General features: G+C 35.5%; 1 protein-coding gene across 5 annotated transcripts in view; it reads right to left on the reverse strand.

Annotated features, from left to right (window-relative positions):
• The window catches only part of CEP120 (centrosomal protein 120), a 36,438-nt gene extending 19,063 nt beyond the window's left edge, over window positions 1-17,375 (reverse strand). For 2 of the 5 annotated variants that reach the window (XM_008629146.2, XM_017728304.1), the window contains exons 1-14: window positions 17,219-17,375; window positions 16,178-16,292; window positions 15,198-15,339; window positions 12,927-13,075; window positions 11,631-11,828; window positions 9,343-9,570; window positions 8,880-9,087; window positions 7,977-8,087; window positions 6,552-6,729; window positions 4,428-4,577; window positions 3,514-3,696; window positions 1,177-1,273; window positions 936-1,088; window positions 218-307 (exon numbers count right to left, since the gene is read on the reverse strand). In XM_008629146.2, the coding sequence (XP_008627368.1) occupies window positions 218-307; window positions 936-1,088; window positions 1,177-1,273; window positions 3,514-3,696; window positions 4,428-4,577; window positions 6,552-6,729; window positions 7,977-8,087; window positions 8,880-9,087; window positions 9,343-9,570; window positions 11,631-11,828; window positions 12,927-13,075; window positions 15,198-15,339; window positions 16,178-16,292; window positions 17,219-17,346 (2,130 nt within the window). In that variant the 5' untranslated portion in view covers window positions 17,347-17,375. Of the gene's footprint in view, window positions 1-217; window positions 308-935; window positions 1,089-1,176; window positions 1,274-3,513; window positions 3,697-4,427; window positions 4,578-6,551; window positions 6,730-7,976; window positions 8,088-8,877; window positions 9,088-9,342; window positions 9,571-11,630; window positions 11,829-12,926; window positions 13,076-15,197; window positions 15,340-16,177; window positions 16,293-17,218 lie in introns of those variants that run through there. The other 3 variants (XM_017728303.1, XM_017728301.1, XM_017728305.1) reach the window with 3 other exon arrangements.
• Window positions 17,376-18,498: the final 1,123 nt, after the last annotated feature.

The following is an 18,498-nucleotide window of genomic DNA, read 5'->3' on the forward strand; positions in this document are numbered from 1 at the left end:
CCATATACAGCAAGCAAACCTAAGGAAATTCCTAACAAATATTCTATGATTAAAGGCTCCTCTTAATTTTTTTTGCACTGTTGTAGACTAGATGCAAGCATATCAGTAGTTGCAAAGGCTAATCACAGACACTTTGTTACATGTTACCAAGTACCTTGTCAAATTTATAACAATTTAGAGTAAGACTTCCTGCAAGTATAAGGAGGAATTTCCTTACCTTTTTCTTCACTAATGCCTCTCTCTCTCTATCTCTTTTCTTCCATTCCTCTGCAAGTGCTTGCATATGGACCATTTCCTTCTTTTTAAGCTTTTAGAGGGAAAAACAAACAAACAAACAAACCCCCCAAACCAGAAAACCAGATCAAAATCGTTGGAAGTGTACCCTTAGAGTACTAAGTCTTGAAGCAAAAGTTTTGTATGCTGACTTGTGTAACTCAAGATATGATTCTGATAATGAGAGATTTCTTACACTGAAGTATAAAATGCAAAGTAAGCAGTTTGAGAAAAATATCCAAATAAATAGGTACTAGATTTTCACCATCTTTTAAAAAAAATCATGTGACTATAACCACTCAGAATAACTTCAAGAGTAGAGAGCAATGGTTTTTGAGACGCAACTAAAGGAATACAGAATTAATATTTAACATCAATAGTTTGAATCTTGTATCTACTGCACTTTATAAAGAGTAATGGGAAACTGAAGATGGTATTCTGCAGCTCAAACCTAGCACCTTCTTCACTCACTTAAGAATTAAACTTCTTCCTTAAGAGCACGGAATTTGTGGATGGAGTAGTTTACATCTGAAGTTTTAATACTCTGTATGAGTAAAATTTAGTTCTTACTCGAAACAGTAAAATACAATTCATGTTCTTCTCTATACCAATTTTGCTAAACCTCTGGCAATCATGTAATTTAGGTAGTGAAGAGTAAAAACCTGATTTTCAAAAATGTCCTCTTGCATTTCCTTCCACATTTCTAACTCCAGTGCTGCTTTGTATTCCAGAGTTTCTCGAGGTTCTGGATGGTCTTCTGGGGCACAGCAAGGCTGAGTGGGAGGGACATCCCGTTGCTGACCAGCACCCATATCCTGATATAATGAGAGTGGATTTTCATTGGAACCTCAACTTTTCAAAGACATGTTCAAAGGAAAAGGAAAAGATTTATAGAAAATTTACTTGAGAAGAATCTGACACCATAACTTCTTGCACTTTCACAAGCCCGTAGTCTTCCAAGGTGATGGCATACGAAAGCTCGGCTATTCTGCTACCTGACCTGTAAATAACATTAGAATGTTATTTTAATGAAAACTGTCTAAAGATACAGAAAGAGAATTGTAAGACAACATACAAACCAGCAAAGCTGAAATCCTACAAGTTCTGTGCAAGCTCAGAATCTCTAAACAGCTTCCTATGCCTCACATGTTCTCCAGTGTATATTTTTAAGTTAGGGGCTAGTTTATGAACCCACTGTAAGCTTTCTGACTTAAACAGATAACTTGTCTTTGGGAACCTATTTAATTAACAGATTACTATAATCAACACATCCCTGCAACAAGGGAATAACCCAAAATTCTACCTACAGTCTTATATCTGAACAATATAACTGTTCATACAGGCATTGCTGCTGACTTTATCTTAAGATACTTGTTAAATTTCTTTAGTTTTGCTCTTTTAGACTTCAACAGTAACCTACTAGTTATCCACAATATAAGTAATTTAGCCTATCATTTGTGGTAAAACATCCTTGGATTACTAAAAAACACATTTCTGGAAGCTTCAGCACAGGGAACTGGCAACCTTAAATCCACTCAGAGGTTAAAATATCTAACGATGCCTAGATAACAGATATTTTAATAAATTAATTTGAAAGTAGTTGTGGCTTCTGCTTAAGAAGAACAGTTTGTCTCCAACTGCCTCATCTCTAGTCACAGTCAAAATGTAACAAACAAAGACAGTCTTTTGCATACAAAGATATTAAGAGAAGGAACACACTGAAGTCATGTAACTGGAAATTTTATCAAAAGTCGCACATGAAGGTACACTGCAGTGTAGACCTTGGTCAAAACAAAACCTCTCGTTTCAGTGATAACCACTCAGTAAGGCAAAGGCAATCACACAACCACTTGGCACCTGGAAGCTGCAGAACGTATCAAGCAACAAGATGCTGCAGGAATTTACCATAGCTGTAGTTTTCACAGAAATTCACTTTCAGCAAATATAAATAGTCAACACTAAGATGCTTTTTACAAAGGTGCAGCCTTCTACAGTTATTTGCAAGGGGGAAAAAACCCAATAAATTGCTTGTACTTCACTTAAGTTAAAATAAATTGCTGCAATAAATTCTTACAACTTTCCATCAGTCACGGACTAAAAAAGGAAACAAGATTCATATTAACAAACCTCAGAAATCTGAGTAATTAAGTCTGTTTAACATACCAGTGTAAAAAGAAAGTTACATGAAGAAGAGCGAGGATAAGAAGGGGTCAGCACAGCAAAACACAGACCTGGTAACATTTTGAGAATGCCATCTAGTGGTTATGCTTTGCGCAAAAGCAGGTTTCATTTAACCAACAGTAAAAGTATGAACCTGAATGTATAGTCAGACCTTAAAGTAACTCTTCACAGAATCAGACCATGCTGGCTTTCACACAGAAGTTTAAACAAAGCCAGAGGTCAATTTTCTATTAAGATGGGGGGAGGGGGGGATACCAGTCACTAACATGAAATTTCCTGTGAGTTAAATATAACATGCTTTTTTAATCTGTTTCATTAGAGGTTTAAAACTGACCTCAGTCTTAATAGCAATTACATTTATTTCTAAGGGCATAAACAAATTTCATCATTACACAGAAAACATGAGGGTCTAGACACTGATTGCGAACACTAATCATCTTCAACAAGGACACAGGACAGAAGTAACTACAAATTAAAAAAAAAAAAAAAAATATATATATATATAACCCATCACTGTCCTGTGCAAATGAACATTTGTCTTCAGACAGAAGGCTAGCTAATACTGCTCCTTCTGATGTAAACAAGCTGAAACCCCTGCTACTATCCTGAAACAGGAGACGTCTCAATTTTCTGGATATGTCTGTCCTCCTAACTTTCACTGAAGTAGTTGCATCTAAAAGCATACTATGGACAAACAATGGTAACTATTTCCTGGAATATTAGCACTTTCTGTAAATAAGTAACTTAGTCAAGGAAGTGCCTCAGTACCATTTTTTTCAATTATTTATTTCTTAATCTGTCTGTGAAGTTTAATTTACCCAGGATCATGATTATGTAAAGGCTTATTACAATGACTGTGGTAGTAGTGTGGACATCGCATAATATGAATTGGGGCATCTCTTGCATGCCTACTCCCTCCTCTCCATACTGCAGTACTCCACAGCCTGTTTACCTATTCAAAAGGCTAAGCAGGAAGAGCTGGCCGTTTTTCAGAGAAATACTAAACAAACAACTCTACAAAACTTGCTACAGAGTAAAGTATTTTTTAAATAGTTTTACCCTTGTGGTGCTGTGACACTGACTGTTTCATTACAAGTCTGGCGCCAGCATTGTTCACCATTCCCACCCAAGAAGCGGGTTTTTTCTGAAGCCAAAACATTTGAAAGCTGAAGCCTTGCCACCCCTAGAAGTAAGTCTTTGGCTGTTTTATCCTTGTGCCACAATTCAACCAGCAGAGGCAATCTGAAACAAAGAAGTGATCTTAGTGTCAGGCATCAAAATGAAACAGGAAGCATTTTTATTCAGAAGAACCTCATGTTCTAAAAGTACCCTTCCAAATCAGTAATGGTTACAAATGTCAATGAGATGGTTTTAGTGCCTTCCACTTAGAGGAATGAGACCGACTGACTCTGTATCTTCTCCATCACGTGGGTCAGTCAGATTATCATTCCTTTCTTCAATTATTAGGGAATTACAATGTTATAGTGAAAGTGACTGACAGAATAATACTAATGCAACTTGATCATCTTCATTTGTAAATACTTACAAATTAATTTCAGCCATTTTCATTTAAAATACGAAAGCTGATGGAACTACTGGGAGAACTGTTTCACAGCCCTTAACATTGTGAGCTGCTTTCCAGGTACCTGCTGTATTTTCGAAGATATCACATAGTCATTGCATATTAAAAAGAAAAAAATTACATATTTCAAGTAGTACTTTGTCAAAAACTGCCACTGCACTTGTTTCTGTAAACAATAACACCTAAGTATGCAAGTGATAAAATCAACAACTGTAGGATTCCTGACTTTAAATGTAATTAATAGAGAAACTGGAAGTGTAGGCTATTAAGTATTTATTGGCATTAGCACTTGAATTATTTACTAAATTCTAGAACTGACAATCTTAATGTAACTGCATTTGCTACAAAACCAAGAAAAGTGTAATTAAGATAAAAAATTGCAAGTCACTACCTGAAGAAAGTATCTTGAAGCTGATGAGGCATAGTTGCAAAGTCAAATGCACAATATGACTTTGGAAGAAAGACTTCCATGTTCTTTCTGACTTCTACAGGTGGACTTGTCATAATAGGTGCTGCACTGCCAAAAAAAGGATACGAGTACCTAATAAAAACAATAACAAAAATAATTAGTCTATAAATAGATAACTTTTCTTATACCTTCTGCAACAGGAAAACTAGTTTAGACATCATGTACTAAAGAATGACTTATATCCACATGTGCAAAATTTATACTAGTACATACAATATTAGAATTTAGTGCTCAAGTATTCATGTTTTCATTTACTTCAGGACTAATCCAGCTTCTTAATATTGGCTGTTGTTTCAACAAAGAGCTTTAAGAACCTGTATGTTCACAACCAGATGAATTCATATTTTACTAAAACTCTGCAATTATTACATGAAGTGAGCAGAGAAATAGAAGAAAAATTTATATTCACACATAGATTGTCACTTGAGAAAATTTGTAACTATACTTACAGTTAAGACTAGACTACCATGCAACAACTGATAACTAAGTATTCATATACACAATGTCAGAACCATTTGAAAATTTCATTAGCTTTTAATCTCCACAGTTTAACTGACTAAAAGGAAAGTCAAATCATTTTACCAATATAACTTAAAATGTGGCCTGAAACTACTCTATTGGCACATTTCAGTGTATGATAAACTGTAAAAAAAGGGACGGCTCAAATCTCTTAAACTTCATTTTGTTCAAACCAGCTGTCAGCTAAGTTCCTAATAAAATAAAAGCTGCATCAAATGATGCCACTATATATAAAAATTGCATACTTCACCTTTTGTGGAGAGTTGCTGAAAGAGCTTGTTTAGACTGGAGTAAAATAATGCTTCCAATCTACAGTGAATATGCAGTGTTTTACCCTGCAACCTTTCTTAACATTTATGTATCTAGATGTTTCTCCACTTTCCTGCCATGTTCATCACTGACTACAAAAATTCAAGTGCATGAAACAACAAAACCGATGTATTGTTACTGTTCTGAAACAAATTAATTATTGAAATGTTATATGAAAGATTCTATGTGACAAAATTCCAACCATTTTATGTTGCTTTCTACATACTATTTAGTAATGTAGCCTATACAGAAAGACATTAATGATGCACTCTGTATTATAATATATATATGTATATAAATATTCTACCCCTACATCTCATCCACACCTTTTCAACCTAGTTCAGACAAAATCTAAACCCCAAAAATCATCACCACAATTAGACTTCCCAGTGACCAGTTAAAACTGTATGAATCAAACTCTGACAGAAAAAAGGCAGAGCAAATGCAGAGGCACCTCCCTAGCCAGAAATATTCAATTCTTTCAAACTGAATCACCAAAGATACTTCATCACAAACACCAAAAGTGCCCTAATGGAAACAAGACAAATTGTAAAACGTGTTGTTAATCACTGAATTCAATAACTAATCAATCACCACCAATAACTAATATACCATAAGCAGAATTTCTTTTTTAAGCCACCAAAATCATCTCTGTATCTACAAGTCTCTCAGAAGATAATGCATTTACTATACTGATTGCTCATGAAAACTAGAATGTTCTGCTTTGGATTCATGCACAAACCAGTGATCTGTCTCTTACTATAACACTAAAAAGAGTTCTTGGTAGAACATGGAAAACTACCAAAAAAAAAACCAAACCAAAACCAAAACAAACGACCAAACAAAAAAAACCCCACAAAAAACAAAACAAACAAAAAAACACAACCTGCACAAAACCGAACACTTAATTGATCAGCTGGAAATGCAGCCAGAAAGTAACATGAAAAGTAGTTCTCCTCTTCCTTTAAGGACTGATGTTTCTTGTCGTCCAAGCTCAGACATCCAAGTGACATTTAATACAAATTACAGTAAAAGGTAAAGTTTTACATATCACTAAACTGAGCATTAAAGATGATGAGCCAGATGAACATTCTAAAGTATTTTGCTACTGAAAATCAGCTACGTAAAAGGCATGAAGAAGCATAGAAGCATACTGCCAGCAATCACTCAGATTATGAAGGCTTTGTATTTACCAAGAATAACAAAAACAAATTGTACCTTAAAATGCAATTTATTGGAAAACCAACTTCCAGACCACGTATACTTCTTAAGTCTATTGAAAAGCAAAAATGGTGAGAGGCTGCTGGAATGACAATTTTCTGCGCTGACACAGGCTCAGAAGAACTGGACACACCCGCAGGGTTGGGCTGAGATACCGCTACTGGACCACTATCAGCTGAAAACACGAAAGACAATTCATGTGCATTTTTTATAACTTGTTCTGCCCAAAATAACAAAATATATCAAAGATTAGTGTCACACTTTAAATGCATGTAGAGAGGTTGCTTCCCTAAGAGATTTCAATTCCTTGTAAAATAAATGAATACTGTGAAAAATAACCACTCCTTCTGTAAGTTACTGCTTCTGAAGAAGAAACACCAAAAACCCAATATACTTTAAATTTTCTTAAAGGATTGTAATTTTTTTCCTCTCTTTATTATTCTTTGAAGCTATTAACTCACTGAAAAAAGTTTACCCTAAGATCAAAGACATTGAATTCTTCAGAAAGATGCTCTAAGACTTCAGTGTATATTAATTGTTCATAGCCAACTTGAGGGCATGCATAAGAAAAAAAATACATTTTTAGCAATTTAGGGGCTTTTTTAATTAACTAACTTCTTTAGGAGAATTACAAAGACAGGTTAACAGGTCAATTACAGTGCTCATGTAAGGCAGCATCAGCTATTAGCCTCAAACCGAGGCTTAGCTATTGTAGCAAACTAAAATGTGCAAAGCACATCTGTTTCTGTCACAGAACCCATCCACTGTGACATCCATTTTATAATTTAGGGAGCAGAAGCATCACTGAGTGCCTGTCCAATTGCATCCAGGCTTCTCATATCCTTACAATGAGACCCAATACTGCCTTCAAAGTGCAAAGCATCAAATGACAAGTCCCACGGGCAGGTCTCCAAAAGGTGTTCTTGAAAGGTGAGCAAGACATTTTGTGTAAGTCTTCAAGGGCTATTTGGGCTACCAAGCCCCTCCAAAAAGAGGGATTGAAAGTGTCAGGTAAGAACTCAACTGCCTTTTATAAATCCTACTTGTTCTGATACTTTCTTCATAATTATTTAAAGTGTTTCCACTTTTGTCATTTTTAAAGAAATGCATCATTACTAGCATTGACTTTTATTATTTTCCTCCTTTTCATAAGTGTTTTGTTTGCATTAATAGTAACATTACAAGAAAGAAGAATGCTGTAATAATTCAACATCAGCTAGTTAACACAACATAGGGATGAAACAATTTTAAGTGATGCAGGTAAGATGTCAGTAGATTGCTTGGTGCAAAGAAGCATCTGGAATTTTAAGGTCATCGCAAAACAAAAAGTACATACAGCTTACTGTTAAAATTCATTTGAATTTCTACTTGACTATAGTCAAATTTCATTTAATGTACTAAAATCGATAAATTTTGCCTTACTGGGATTTTGCACATCTAACTGAGGTGACTTCGCTCTGCTCTGCAATTTCAAAGCTGGAAGCTCTTCAAGACACTGTTTGTTAACCTCTTGAGGGCAGCCAGCCACCAGACCTGAAGGACAAATGTGAAATGGCATGTTTTACATCTTAGCAGAACAGAATTATAAAATTACTATTACTATTAATAACAAAAGCACAATCCTGGATTTCCTAACCAGAGATTCAAACCAGCCGCTGGGTTCACAATACTTTCTTGCTACATTCCATATAAAGGACTTAATCCTCACTTAGATAAGATCAGTTAGGATTAAAAGAAAATTTGGACAAATCCTGAGAGCCTATTCTACGGCACAGAATTTCCTCTACAGAACTGGGTGTCTTCAGGACAAATCTCAAAAGACCAGCAATATAAATATCATAAGAAAAATAAGTCTGCTTTATTCATAAACCATCTCTTAAGAAAATTCATGTTCAGTAATGTCCAGACAAATAACATTTTTTTGAGATTTATTCTATTATTATAGTATTTCTTATCTCTGTTCCTCTTGCACTTTTCCATGACCCAGGTCTCAACTTAGAAACAAGTCTTCCAATGGCTCAGGCTACCAAATCCAAACTAAATGATTACATAAAAACAAACAAAAACTCAGTTGATTGGTTTTGTCCAGGAATCTGTACAACAGGAACATCTGTCTTCACAAATTATTATCCACATAGTAAATTCCTCAGAAAATTTTAAAATCCCACATTACCCCTGCTATTGTATTTAATAAATGTTAACATTAGACCATTTCATCTCATTGAGGAAGTCAGTTTCTTTCTACGTCATGAATATATTATAAAGGAATAGTACATGATCCAAGACCACACTTGGCAACTGGGCAAAATGTTATATACCACATACCCCTTTTCTGTGGTTTTGTGCCTTTTTCAAACTTAAGACTTTCCACTTCACTTTCTGTTGCTGCATCTTCTTTTGAAGAACACTGGTCAGCTTGAGGTGGCACAGTTTGGGATCTCTGCTGCAGGCTCTCTGTTTTTCCACTAACAGGTGAAAGAACTTTCTCCTGTGGCTGGTTTGGTTCAGTCGCAGCATTTAAGGGAATCAAAGGCTGAATGAAATTATATAGTGTTCTTATTGATCATGGCTAGCACTGAAAAATTCTGCCTATGACATTTTCATAATATGAGATTATTTTTCAGACATAGAAAAATGCCAACGAAAGGATTATTTATATAAAGCAATTAATTCTTTCAGGTTTTTTTTAACATAAAAAGTAGTCAAATATTCTTTAGAAAAACCAATAATTTTTTAACGTGGAATTGTGCAACACTGTCTAAACCAACAGTGAATGGGTAAGACATACCTGGGTAGTCATGCTCTCCCTTTGAAGAATTACAGATACCCCAACAGCAGGAACCAGATCCATTGGCAGTTGTGGCAGTTTCTGTTTAGCTCTATTTGGCGCAACAAGGACAAATGGTCCTTCTACTGCCACAGGGTGTTGATCAATCTCCACATTTCCTTTCTTCAGTAGTCCAGACAGGGGTACTTCAGTGCTTCCAAGAGAATGGTCCCCACAGCAAAGATGGATCTGTACACACACAAAGGTGCTAGAAAGTAACTGGTATGTGTGATACCATCTGTGCACTCTCCACTAAAGGTACCATAAATACAACAAGTTCTCATCCCTAACCTAGCCCCTGCATACTGAGAATAAGAACAGCTAAGAAATGGCAGTTTTGAGCAGGTAGGATTTCCTCACCGACAGGACAGCAGCAAATCACTGACTGCCCTTCTGAGAACCTGTTCTATCATTCCTTCTGTAGGATAAATTCAGTACTCTGTGGCTTCTAAACACAGCACAGATTCTTGCCCTTAATGTATAGGCATATAAAATGCATGACTGCAAAGTAAGGAAAAAGGTACTTGAAGGCTTTGTGCATATATTAGACACCACTTAAGTAGCAAGGATTTTTGGAATTAAGTAAGCGTGGTTTTAATTCCTGGTAAACATCGTTATTTGAAAACTTGACTCAACTGTTTACTCCTTACACAGCTTAATATTTACACATACAAGTAAAAGATGGATCTTAAAAAAAAACCAACACTCTAAAATAGGACTACTATATAGATTACTAAGGTAATCTGTTTTCCTCAAAGTCACTCTTCGAAACTTACATATGAATTTGCTTTTTGCCAAGAGACTTCAGTTTTGATTTAGCAGATCAGAACACTGTATTCCCATCCTTAATATTTATTGCACTTAAGGAAAACTGTCATGCTAAAAGGTGTCGGCTGCCAGTATACATACCTGTGCGTGTATATACTCATACATGCACACAAATAAAGTCATACAATACGTATATATACACAGCCAACTCTGGCAACTAGCACCTTTTACAACTGAAGTCTTCATTTCTGGAAAAATACATTAAAATTAAGAATCAGAACACAGTGCTCTGATCCTGTATCCTAAATTTTAAGGAGCTGAGTGAGAAGTCAAAAGAAAGAAAACTGCAAATCAAAATGTGGATCTGACTGCACAAGAACTTCTGTTCAAAAAGTTGTTCTTTACACATGATGCAAACATGCATAATTCCCCATATATGTACATATGTATCACATATGCTATATTAAATACTTTAAGACTGTAGAGTAAGATTAAATTCCAAACACCAGTGCCTATGTTTCTCCAAAAAGACTTAAAGTTGAGGCAAAAAAAAAGAAAACAACCCTGAAACATTACAAGATTTAAACAAAAACATTCTTAAACCACCCTGGATAAAAACCCTAGAACGGTCTGTATAAACTTAAAGGAAAATAACTTTTAAAAGGTCCAGATCCACAACTTACTTTGTATAATTAACACTGTCTTATTTACCAGCTACATCATCAGAAACCCTATACCACCATCATTTAATGAAATAGCCTCTTGTTTGCAATTAGTTTGAACCATGCACAGATTGCCATAAACACTAAGTACTACCTGATATTTAGAATCATAGATTAATTTGGGTTGGAAAAGACCATTAAGATTGGTGAGTCCAGCTGTTAACCTAACACTGCCAACCCACCACTAAACCATGTCCCTCATTTAAAGGCAAGCTAAAGATAAGCAATATCCCGTAACAGCCCAAATATGTCCGTAGTGTATTTAGAAACAGTGTTTGGCTACAGAGCATGGAGAAAAGATGGACCTCCCTTATTACTCACGAAGAGTGCTGAGGACAGTGATTTTAGAATTTAGGCAAGAGTGACCTGAGCAGCTGGCATGGGATTACCATAGGTAGCACAAAGCAGGACTCTGGGTTGCAGATGGTCTGATTGCAGTGCAGGCCCCAAAGCACAGAGCTCTTGAGAATATACCAAACTCTTTGGGAAGATCATATTTCAGCAACACCTTTTATCATGACATGTAAACCAGCTCGTTGTAATAGCAACTAATTAAAAAGACAGCACTCCACCGGGGCTAGGAAACTTGCTGCTAAGGTTTCCCTCATATCAGCAAGACAATCAACTTATATTTGAGCCAAAATACTGTAATACAATCTTAGCTTTGGAAACAGAAATGCATCCCAGATACAGCCTGTGATGTATTGTATTTCTTTAATTTTCATTATTTTCATTCACATTTGAAATGAAACAGCTTACCTGCAATTTTGACTGTGCACAAAGATAAACATGAAGAACTTCTACTGTGCTACGTATTCGAACTGAAGCTCTTTCTGGCTCGAAGTTTGGATTAATTAAATCAGTGAAAGGTTCATTTGTGACATCATTTCCCAGTAATGAGTAGTAGAAAAAAAACTCAGGTTGTAGATCAGGGAGCTTCATAGTACTAGGAATTAACTGAAAGAGATGGAGAAGACAATAATGTATCTCTTTCTTTTATGTAGAGATAATAGTAGTTCTGAAGCATTAGCTTGGAAGTTAGAGTTTAAAGTGACCAGCTGACCTAAATCCTAGCTTGCACTCCACAAACAACTTTTATATTAATACTCAAATCAAAAATGTTTTACTTTTTTAAAGTAAAAAAAAAAGCAAGCTTTAATTTACAAGCATAACAACAACTTGCAAAATATTCTGAATTACCTTTAAGATTCATCAACACCAGGGGCTGTAACTCACATTATTTAATAACATCAAGCACTCCACAAATACTCAGAAATAAGCAGTCCTTCATAAAACATTTCCAATAGAAATAATTCAGATTAGATACTGTTTTATAATTTATGTGATTGAATAAAAGACTGAAACAGACAAACAGCTACTCCATCCTGTAGCCAACTGCAGCTATGAGTTCAATGCCTAGAGAGGCACAAGCCACCCCAGAATGATCACAATAAATTTACATCTCAAGGCCCTATAGTTCTGACATGGAAAATTATTTTGCCTGAAAAAAATAAAGATGACAAGACTGAGGAGAGTTTCATATACCTTGAGCTCTAGACCAATTAAGAGCATACTGTCAGTACAGCATGAACACAGCAGCTGAGGTCTAAAGCTGAAACAATCATTAGCATGGCACTTCATCCCAGCTGTAAGTCCTTCCCTCAGGCAATATATGAACTCTGTCTTACATACTTGAAAAGTATTTCACCTTGTTTGAACTTCAGTGCATGGGCACCACACTGAAGACTGGTATTATCCATACACACACTTTTTTCACTATATTGCAGTAGAGAAGTATGCATTCCATAAGAATGCATAATTTAAAGTAAATACAGCTTTAGCACTTCAAAAGAATTATATTTCATCTGCAGTCTGATATGTTAAGGACTTCATAAAGTTTTAAAATGAATATAAATTCACTATAGGACAGGGTTATTTCTTGAAATAAACTTAGAAAACAATAAAAAAATCCTAATTAGAAATGAAGAATGGGAGGGTGAAAATACCAATGTGGGATAATACTTCTTAAGAACCACACATAGCAGGGAAACAGACCTGTTCCAACTGTGTGGCAAATGCAATGGTTACAGACAAGACAAAGTGTTCTCTGCAATACTCTGGTGGTCCAATTTGATGATAGCCCTCTTCTTCATTCAAGACTGGCACAATACTTTTAGGGTCTAGTCCAGGAAAAAGGGTGAGTACTAAGAGAGAAGAAATAAACATAAATAATTATAATAAGCTTAATTTAATAAACATAAGTCTTTATAATTGCTGCAGCAATCTGATACATAATTGCAATTTTATTTTTAAGCATTACACATGGACATTACATGTGGAAAGAAAAATTACAAATAAAGATCTCAATGCCTGGTACCAAACTATTGCAAAACACAAAAAAGCCCCTACGCATACTTCAGTATAGCTACAAAAAATTTGGAAATTAACTTCTATTCACCGATGTTATATTGAACACCATGCTAGACAGAATCCTAGTTCCTCTTTTTATTTGTGAGTAACATTACAGTGACTGGAACTTTATTTCATTACGCTAGAGTCTACCATGCTCTTTCTTTACTTCGTTCGTTAAAGAAAATGCAAGGCAGTAACTGCATATTGCAACCTGTTTCAACAAGTATGATATGCCATTCCACAGATCTTTATAATGTTTCATTCAAAGTCTTCTCATCTGAAGTCTTCAATGCCTAAAACATATTCTGTATTCTGGTTTGCTAGTTTCTGTTCTATAGTGCCAGTAACTCAACACATTTCAAAGCCCTCAGGTTACACCAAATAGAAATAATGACACAGCATTTTGTGAACAAAAAAGCTCCATTTCAAATACTGGAAGCTTTACACAACTTAAGTCAGTAAAGAAAAAAAAGGTATATGAATACTAAATGGAAAATTACTGGACTAGACTAGAACTGGGTAATCCAGCTTTCTCATACCCAATGCCTGGAACATTAACTTTACAACTGCGAAAACCCACAAGTTTGCTTGTTTTTCTCCATTACATAAATACGATATTGACTAATTTTGACATGACAAAAGAAAGGCAAAAGCTGGCAAACTTGTCTGTAGCAATTATTCCACAGAAAACATCAAGTGAAAAACAGTGCTGAGTGAAGGCAGAAGGTTCTTCCTTTATTTTTTGCCAGTGTCATGAGGGATAGGAGAACTCACAGGCATAAAGATCACACGGGAAGTGCAGACTAAGGAATCATTTACAGTTGTTCCTTGCCTCCTCTACAAATTTTACAATATGGAAAGTTCCCTGTGTTTTGTTGTAAACCTGAAAGAATGGAGTAAGCTCTGCACTTACATGGAAACTTAAATACTGTCTTAAGCAGTTTTGAAAGGCAGCCAAGTCAGTGAATTCTGGGCCAGAAGCCTGTAAAACACTTACTGCTACTGACCACTCTGTTTTTACAAAATCACAGCCACAGATCATAAGCAGAAGTATTGTGAAGTATGCAGGAGAAAATTCACTAGTTTTACCAAAAGGCTCATTTTTCAAAAGTTAAGTATACAGGCATTTGGGTGGGGGATCAGGGCAAGATGGAATTATGGTTTTGTTTAAAGGCTCTTTAAATCAAGTTTCTAAGACCTTGTTTTTGTTTTTTTAAAAACTACTAACTTGCATTAAAAAAAAAACCAACAAAAATATGCAGATGAAAAAGTGACTTAAAGGCACAGCACACAAAGACACCTACTCGTGCTACCATTTGATTTCCAATAGATTTTTGGCACATTTCACTAATTTCTTCTGAGAGAAATGAACAAGAGAATCCAGAATTGGAATGAGTCCCAACAGTAAGCAGATGTTACCACAAAAAACGACCCTTAACAAAAGAACATGATTTAAGTACTGAAAGATTAGAAAAAGAACCCACCAAAAAAAAAGCCACCAAAAAAGAAGCAAGCCTACCCAATAAATTAGACATTTTACTACCTTACAGTTCCACGCCCAAAGTACTTCTTACACTCTGTAAAGAAGCTCCTTTCCTATTTCTTTCATAACTTTCTAAAGCCCATAAATATGAGTAAAATGCCCAAGAAAGTTAACTATGGGACCCTGATTCTCATTTTAAACATCAGCTGGTTTGTAACTTGTCCCCCTAGAAGTCACACAACTACCACAGTAAAGACTCCTTGAAAAATTTACTGCCAAAAGGAACATTAATCAGCTGTAAAGGATTTGCATCGGAACAGATGTGAAATTAAAATTCTCTTGACACTTAAAACAACACAGTTGAAACAAGTGATATGTCATCTGGCTCAGGAAGATTTTTAATTCAAAGTGAGTGGTATTATGTCACTTACCCTTCCCTTCTCTAGAGGGTGCCTCTTTTGCTTTAAAATCATGGACCAGTGCTTTTGAATCTGTCTCCAATGCAACACCAAGTTGTATTTCAGGCTTAAATTTAGGGTACTTGTTACCAAGCAAAGGATACCATTTAGGTGTCTACATAGTAAAATACAAAAATAAGACCCAAGAGTGTTTAAAAACCACAGAAAAAAGATAGTATTAAAGAAAACTCAGTCTTAATCTAGCACTTCTACTTCATCATCTACAGAAATACACTTTGGTTTTTATTTCTAAAAGTTTGGTCTGTGTAGTACACTATTGTACTAAAAAATTCTGTAGGATGGTTACTGGACAACTAGCTGAATATTCCAATTTTTTTCCGCTGACTTGTACAGCAAAAAAGTTAGAAAGAGAAATATACCATAGATCTTAGAAAACCTTTAAGTCTTCAACTGTGCATAGTAAATCATAGGCACTGAAAATTCTCACGAAGAGTGATGTCAAAATAAGACACCACGCTCCTCGGATGACCCATATCAAAGTTATATTTTGATCAAGCTTGACATAAGAGTATGGGCTAATTAAATTTATATTAAAAATTGTATTGTGCTTACTCCATGCTGTATTAAAAAACAACTTAAGACTTGATTTGATGATGGAGATTCAATTGGTCCATATTTATTGCTTAGATAAATTTTTCCAGTTGATTAAATAATGAAAGGGTGTAGATTAATTGGCTGCTAGTACTCCAATTATCCAATTCAGAAATAAGCAAGATTAGTACAACAATTTTTGCATTTGCACATGTTCTCAGACTCAAGATATCTCTCCTCCAAAGAAAAGAAAAAACAATAAAATCCCCCATACATGATCAATCAGTCATACTCCAAAACAAAACTCAAAAGTTTAGTCTGTGCTTTAATTCAAATTATATTGCCTGTAATAGCATTGCTGCCAAAGCATAAATTTTAAATCTTTATGCCCCATAACATACCTGTTTCTTGTCCTGTGCAGCCCTTAAATCCAGTACAATGTAGCCTATATTCTCTTTAGCTGGAGATACAGGATCCAATGCAAAACACTGGAGCTTGATAGGTGTGCGCTGCAGCCTGAAAAAGCAACTTAGTTGAAATACTAAATATAAAATGTATCTGTGCCATTAGTTCTCAAAGATATTTCATAACTTTCCAGCAAGCCAATGATACAAAGCTTGTTATATAACTAGTTTCATTGTGTCAGAAACTGAATTTATATTGACATACAAAAACTCATCAGTGAGTGAGAGAATGAACAAGTGGTTTAATTTTCTAAAATTAAAGAGGAGTGCATTGGAGCCTCATAGTCTCAAGTTCTATTAAAAAGACATTAGTGACAAATAAATACCTCATCCACATAAAAGAAATAAGCACAGCACCTCACAAGAAATTTGAATTACACTTGTAAGGGCATCTTAAAAACAGGACTTGTGGAGAAGATTTTTGGGTAAAGCACCTAACTACTTCAAGGCACAGATAAGATGTGCAGCACGTGGCACATGCAGGCATCTTTCTCTGTCAAACAAAGATGATACAGCCTTTTAAACGTCTTTGTTTGTCATAATATTACAACCTGTAAGTCGTAAAACTTGTGAAACCAAATAACAGTTATGGAAAGGTTCAATTTCTAACCTTATTTCCTTGACATTTTCAAAAACTATTTACATAGGCTTGTCAGGTTTGAAATTAAGTTAATTTTGTGTCACAGTACACATAAGGAAGCTTGACTCCAATGTTTGAATTACAGTGTTATTAATTTGTTCTAAGCACCTGTGGGTGTTTACCTTTTAGAATTTTTAAGCATCGCTTCTCTTGCCACACACTACCTTTTTTTGTACATTACCTCAGTACATTTTTTAACAACATTATGGTAGATAAAAGTAAAAGAAAGTTCAAAAAACCAATTCAGATGACAATAACAAAACCCCTGTATTTCACTAACTGTAAAGACAAGAAAATTGAAGTTTATCTGCAGATGAGAGTTCACTTTTTAACATTACCTGTGCTGATGAAGCGCTTTCCTACCAAGCTCCCAAGCCAATTCTGTAGCAAATTCAGGCTGATCAGTGTGCTCTACAGGATCAGTAGCCAGCTGTTCACCATCTAACTTGGCTTCAACTATAAGCATGTGCTTGGGTCGTTTTGGAAAACAGCGCCCTGTAAAAGAGTGGCATTGCACGGCCATCACTAAAAAAGAAGCAGGAGCTCAGATTTATGCCATAAGCCAATCAAGCAAAATTAATTTCCCATATCATCTTCCCTGCTCTGTTCTTTAAAGAAAAAGTGTTTGCCCTATGCAGAAATATGACAGAACTTAAAACGAAACAGACTACTTGTGAAGAAACAAGAAATCAAGTAACAAAGAAAAAAGAAAAAGTAGCAAGCAATTAGAATGATTTGAGAAATCTGTGACTGGCAATAAGTAAGGGAGCAGGTGAGAGAAAGAAAGTGAATGTTTTACTTCAAATGAAGATGTTATGACTGTCCAACACCAAAACAGAAAAACACAATCTTATAAAAGTAGTGAAACGTGTTTTTCCTGCCACTTGATGAAAAGAAAAATTATTACCAGATTAGGAGAGTGCCTAAAACTGTATATGATTGGTCCTGGGTTCAGGATCATCCAATATTCTGGTTTGAAATGACATGAAGAAGTGAAAATTTACTTATATCACAGCGTGGGGAGATGATACTACAGGCATGTCAGACGACAGGATCTTATTTGTAAGCTCCTCTGGCAAACTACATAAATGGACATAATAGGATACATAAATAGAGATAATAGGATTTACTTGACAAAGAGAAAGCATTGAGCCAAAACAACCCAAAACCCCACTAATCTCCAAAACAGCCCAAAAATAGAAAAAGACACCCCAATAAACAACTCACACACTAATTAGACGACAGCAACTAAAGTCTGTACAAATACAAGATGAAGAACAACTAGCTATACGTTCGACACAACACTACCAAAACCAGCTTATAACAGATTGCTAAGAAGGGACAGAAACACCAGAACACCACTTAAAAAAACCCCCAAACCCTCAGGAAAGGATGGTTACTTTTCTCATTCATTTAAAATAAAACATTTTGTAAATACCTCCAAGACCTAACCGGGGGTAGCCAACCCCAGCCTTAAAATACGTACGCCCAAAGCTTTGTCAATAAAATTGGTTTACTCAACGCTGCTCGGCTTAGCCCGCTCAGGCCACCAGAGAAAACACCTTGGAGGCAGCGACCACCCCTCATCTTCCTCTCAGCATAGAGGGGACGCGCTGCA

Source organism: Corvus brachyrhynchos, unplaced genomic scaffold (assembly GCF_000691975.1).
Source record: "Corvus brachyrhynchos isolate BGI_N302 unplaced genomic scaffold, ASM69197v1 scaffold90, whole genome shotgun sequence".
Taxonomy (NCBI): Eukaryota; Metazoa; Chordata; class Aves; order Passeriformes; family Corvidae; genus Corvus; species Corvus brachyrhynchos.